This window comes from Gymnoscopelus microlampas (genome assembly GCF_963454915.1).
Source record: "Gymnoscopelus microlampas genome assembly, chromosome: 16".
Taxonomy (NCBI): Eukaryota; Metazoa; Chordata; class Actinopteri; order Myctophiformes; family Myctophidae; genus Gymnoscopelus; species Gymnoscopelus microlampas.
The window spans coordinates 13,666,895-13,672,558 of NC_139953.1; the positions used below are offsets into that span (position 1 = coordinate 13,666,895).

The 5,664-nt window shown below is 41.9% G+C and overlaps 1 protein-coding gene across 1 annotated transcript in view; it reads right to left on the bottom strand.

The window, feature by feature from the left end:
• LOC311062848 (uncharacterized protein) overlaps positions 1–4,621 on the bottom strand; it is a 12,378-nt gene extending 7,757 nt beyond the window's left edge. Inside the window, exons 1-6 of the mRNA XM_084082067.1 lie at positions 4,384–4,621; positions 3,440–3,814; positions 3,003–3,098; positions 2,093–2,326; positions 1,639–1,795; positions 1–844 (exon numbers count right to left, since the gene is read on the bottom strand). The exon at positions 1–844 is cut by the window's left edge and continues 2,527 nt beyond it. Coding sequence (XP_083938193.1) covers positions 1–844; positions 1,639–1,795; positions 2,093–2,326; positions 3,003–3,098; positions 3,440–3,814; positions 4,384–4,605 — 1,928 coding nt within the window. The 5' untranslated portion in view covers positions 4,606–4,621. The remainder of the gene's footprint in view (positions 845–1,638; positions 1,796–2,092; positions 2,327–3,002; positions 3,099–3,439; positions 3,815–4,383) is intronic.
• Between the last annotated feature and the right edge of the window lie 1,043 nt (positions 4,622–5,664).

Below are 5,664 nucleotides of genomic sequence, written 5' to 3' on the forward strand. Positions count from 1 at the left end.
GTGTTTCCTAACAAACCTCCACTACTGGAGGTGGTGTTGGTGTTTCCAAACAAACCTCCACTACTGGAAGTGGTGTTGGTGTTTCCTAACAGACCTCCACTACTAGTGGTGGTGGTGGTGGTGTTGGTGTTTCCAAACAAACCTCCACTACTGGTGGTGGTGTTGGTGTTTCCTAACAGACCTCCACTACTAGTGGTGGTGGTGGTGGTGGTGGTGGTGATGTTGGTGTTTCCAAACAAACCTCCACTACTGGTGGTGGTGTTGGTGTTTCCTAACAGACCTCCACTACTGGTGGTGGTGTTGGTGTTTCCTAACAGACCTCCACTACTGGTGGTGGTGTTGGTGTTTCCTAACAGACCTCCACTACTGGTGGTGGTGTTGGTGTTTCCTAACAGACCTCCACTACTGGTGGTGGTGTTGGTGTTTCCTAACAGACCTCCACTACTGGTGGTGGTGTTGGTGTTTCCTAACAGACCTCCACTACTGGAGGTGGTGTTGGTGTTTCCAAACAAACCTCCACTACTGGTGGTGGTGTTGGTGTTTCCTAACAGACCTCCACTACTGGTGGTGGTGTTGGTGTTTCCTAACAGACCTCCACTACTGGTGGTGGTGTTGGTGTTTCCTAACAGACCTCCACTACTGGTGGTGGTGTTGTTGTTGTTTCCAAACAAACCTACACTACTGAAGGTGGTGTTGGTGTTTCCAAACAGCCCTCCACTACTGGTGTTGTTGGTCTTTCCAAACAGCCCTCCACTGTTGTTGGTCTTTCCAAACAGACCTCCACTACTGAAGGTGGTGTTGGTGTTTCCAAACAGACCTCTGTGACTGGTGCTGGTACCAAAGACTGAAAATATACATTAATACATAATACTATATTACTGGTACACAATAGTACACAATACTACACAACTGGTGCACAATAACAAACTTTACGAAACCACTCGCACTAGAATCAGAATCCACTTTATTGTCACATCACAGTAAAGTTTTCAATGAATCTAACATGGTTAAAATGGAGTGTGAAGTTACAATGGATTGTATAGGAAAGGGGCGTGTCTGATATATCAAATATCTAAATGCTGAATCAAGCGACTTAAAAACTACCTGGGGTGCTCTCAAAAGCCCATAGACGTTAACCCATTTAGATCTGGAACCCCATTACTTAACTATACCTTTCAAGCCGGGAACCCCTTTTGGGGTTCTTGTTGTTCTATGTAATAAATATTTGAAGTTTTTCAGAAAACTTAGGTCAGGATTTAGAAAGCGTTGTTTGAATTGGCCTCAGGTCTAAATGGGTTAAAATTACCCCAAACATATTTGAACGTGAAATATCCCTTTAACCACTTAAACCCAATATACTTTGATTGTACATTATTTGCCTATTTTCGCCAAATATGTTTCAAGTTGTTCTGAATGTTTGTCTATTTCTTCCTATTATGACATTCCCAGAATAGGGATGCTAAGGTAGTTTGGTTAAAATCCTTTGGTTTTACCGCCAACTTGCCCATGTGTGTAGCATCAGTCTACTCTATTTCAAATATCCCTTTGGCAGCAAAGAAATTGTCTTCTGACTTTACAAATACACTGTTTACTACAATGGCTGGTTGACAAAAAAAACATGGAAAATATTAATCTCACCTCTCTCTGATATCTCTGGCCAAGTTGTCTTCAGGATGTTATTTAGTTTGTCTCTCAGAACAGACACAGCATCACTCACACCCGTGAAGGAACGTAGAGGATGGACAACAATACTGGGTAAGACCGATCCACTGGAACTGTTGAGAGACTGGTAACTCTGGACAGAGAAAAGCAGAGACACCAGTAGACAGGGATGGAAGAATAAAATACGAGATCAATAGATTAGCGCTTTGATTAAAACTGGTATTCTTGTTTCTCAGCTAGTTAATACACAACAAACAGATCTAAGGTCAATAATATGGGTCTGAATGTGTCTTGTGACCTTTTGTTTCATGTCAATTGCTCAGTTGTGCTGTAGAGAAAAATATTTAATACATTTTTCAAAACAAATCTTCATGATTAGTCAATTTATCAGAAAAGACATGTTGTTGGAAGTGTGAAAGCTGTCTGGAACCTGAATGAAATGGATGATGTCATCAGTGTTGGACAGCTCCTCCAGCTGAGCATGTCTCCTCTCCAGCTTAGCTATCTCCTCCTCCAGCTGCCTCAGGAGTCCCTCAGCCTGAGCCACTGCAGTCTTCTCCTGGTCCCATATCAGTTTTTTAACCTCACTGCGCCTTCTCATAATGGAGACAATCATCTCAGAGAAGATCTTGTCACTGGCCTCGACGGCTTCTTTTGCAGAAGTCTAGTTAACACAACAAGACATGGACATATGCACCCATCCACGCGTGTGCACGCACGCACGCACGCACGCACGCACGCACGCACGCACGCGCGCACACACACACACACACACACACACACACACACACACACACACACACACACACACACACACATTATATAAAAAACAATACAAGAAATAACACTAGTATCATATGACTACTGGCATGATCTGTATTATATCTGTTAAATTTTTCCAAAAAACAAATTGGCTGAATCCAAGGTGTAGCTAGGAGGGGAACAAGAGGCGCACCATCTATGCAGAAACACATCGGCAGGACAGCTAGCCACACTGTAGTCCCTGATGCTAGACAGGAGGGAGTGGAGGCTGCGAGTTTCTGTTGGCTAGTTCACACTCTTACATCGCATCGCATAGTTTTTTCTTTTGTTGTCATCTGAAAACATTTTATCCATGCTAATAATTCCCGAAGCACATGGCTAGCCTTATTTTATAGGTTGCTGCTATGCCTACTTTTGTTGCAATCCAGTCAATAGCATTCATTCTGAATGTCTCTGTTATTAGTTTATGTGCAAAAATGTGTGGGGACAAAATGTAGTCTCATTTAGCAGCACCACCTTATCTCTATCCACAGTAAATAACACAATATCAGGGCCAAACTAGTAACATATCAGCTCACCGTCAGGATCTCTATGGCCTGTCTCAGGTCTGTCAGTTCTTTCTTTCTCTCCTGGATCTTCAGGTGGGCATTTTGCTGACTCAACACCAGCTGTTTCTGCAATAAATGAACATTGGAAGAGACCGTTTGGTTTCCACACATAATATGAATACAGTGACAATAACTTCTCCTTTTTTGCAGTGACAGGATTCAGTGACAAGAAATATAATTTGTCACATCATTCCCCTATGTTTTTCATTGTAGATCAAGGCCTAAGTCAGGCTGAGATTTATCTTGGGTTTATACAGAAGGCAATCAACTAATGAATTCATTTACCCCAATAAAGGACAACCTGATTTCTGCTTTGAATTAATGCTTCATGATCATTTCCTTCTACTTACATTTTTGAAACATGAACTAATAAACAATTGTGAAAAGTGATTGCGATCCTACTGTACCTGTTTCTCAGTCCTCTCTGCTGCAGCTGGCACGGTATTGTGGCCCTTATGTTCATCCATGATGCAAAGATAGCAGATACACTGCTGGTCTGTGCGACAGTACACATCCTTCAGCCTGTTATGACTGGAGCACATCTTCTCCTGCAGTCGGGTCATGGCCGGGACCAGCTTGTGCTTCTTCAGCACAGGAACATTGTGGTGAGGCTGGAGGTGAGTCTCACAGCAAGAAACCAGACACACCAGACAAGACATAAGGGCTTTGTGGCATGTGGTTCCATAGCAGAAATCACAGACCACATCTGCTGGGTCGGCGTGGACCGGAGCAGCAGAGGGAGAACACTGCTGATCTTCTGGATTCCTCACTTTCTCCACAATCTGGAAGTCAAAAGTAATGGAAAGGATGTCACTCACTGATGACAAAGAAACTACAGGCAGCTTGAGGTTAATGATTCACACTGAGAAATGGTCTACTCTGCTAGGACCATAGGAATGTTATCTAAGCACTGTGGCTCTGAGCTTTGAACTTCATACTGTTGATTGTTCTGTTCTTGTATTGTACTGGTATTCATATAAATATTCACACCCCTTTAAATGATCATTTTCTTTCACCGATACTACTCATACATGCTTCCAATCAATGTGTTTAAACAGTACCTCACAGTACATTTTCAAATACAGAATTAGTTAATTAGTCAGTGCACTTTACTTTGATGAAGGAGCAGCATTAAAACAGCAAACATAAATAATTGGTACATACAGCCACATTTTGCTGCAATAGCAGCATTAAGTATTTTGGGGGCAAGTGCACTATGGCTACCAGCTCTGACTGACACACGCACACGCACGCCAGCCAGCCAGCCAGCCAATATGTCAATGTCAAATGCCAGCTAAAATACCACCTATTACCACCACAAATACTATCTTGCTCATTTTAATTCCCTCACCTCAGCCATCATATTGTTCTTCTTCAGAACGGGCCTGGGACTGAAGCTCTCTCTGCACTCAGGACAGCTGTAGTCTCTGTTCTGGTCCCAGTAACCCTCAATACAGCTTCTACAGTTGTTGTGACCACAAGGTAGAGTCACTGGTTCCTTTAAGAGTTCTAGGCAGATAGAACAGCATAACTGAACTCGGTCCAGAATAACTCCTTGCTGTTCTTGTGCCATTTTACTGATCACACCGCTCTCACACCACTCACACTGACAATGACAATAAGTTTTGTTTTCTCTGAAGAGACGCAAAGAAAATCAGTTTCGTTTTCTTTGAACAAACATGCGTCAATGCCATAGTCACACCCGTTTTGGGGGGTAGGGCCATGCATTATTGAGTATGACTAAGGCTATTAGCTTATCATTTGACACACGTCATCTCTTCTAAGGTTTGAGACAAGCAGACAGACAGACAGACAGACAGACAGACAGACAGACAGACAGACAGACATACAGACAGACAGACAGACAGACAGACAGACAGACAGACAGACAGACAGACAGACAGAGCTATTTAGATAGATAGACCCCCATGGGGAATATTGACCCAATTTAAGGTGAAAAATTATTGTAGGCTATTTATATTAAATAATATCTAAGATTAAACTGTCTGCTTTTCATAAACAAATGCTCTTAATTTGTTCATTAAATGAAAGGGCACATCAGCACTTCCATGACAATAACTACAACACACACAATATCACAGAGGATAAAAACACAATAAAGCCTTAGGGCTTATCTATAGTGGTCTTCTAAAAATGTCCAGTCAGTCCAAGATATTAGTTAGATATTAACGTTAATAGCCTAAAAATACAGTTATCATCTGCATCCAAAGAAAACTATTGTGTGATTCCTCCTTAAACTCACTATGTGACTTTTTTTTAACTAAAGAAATGTAATGTTGTCCATTCTGTATGATAGAGTATGTTAATACAATATAACTTATACAATGGGGGTGGTTGTATTTTGCCTCCCTGCTCTTCTATTGAGACATTAAGATTGTGTCAAAGGTCATGTCTCACCTAGACACAGAATCAGACAAAGAATTTGACCTGATGGTCAAGATTCAATGTATCCCCTGAGCAAGCAGGCAGCCTCTATTAGCTCAATGATAAAAAATGTCAGCGATTGTGCCGGAAACCGGGTTCAAATCCGGGGTAGAAGAGGAAAGTTACATGTGCAGCTTTAATGAGTGTCAAAGCTACTTACCAATGTATAAGAAATGTAATCCACAGG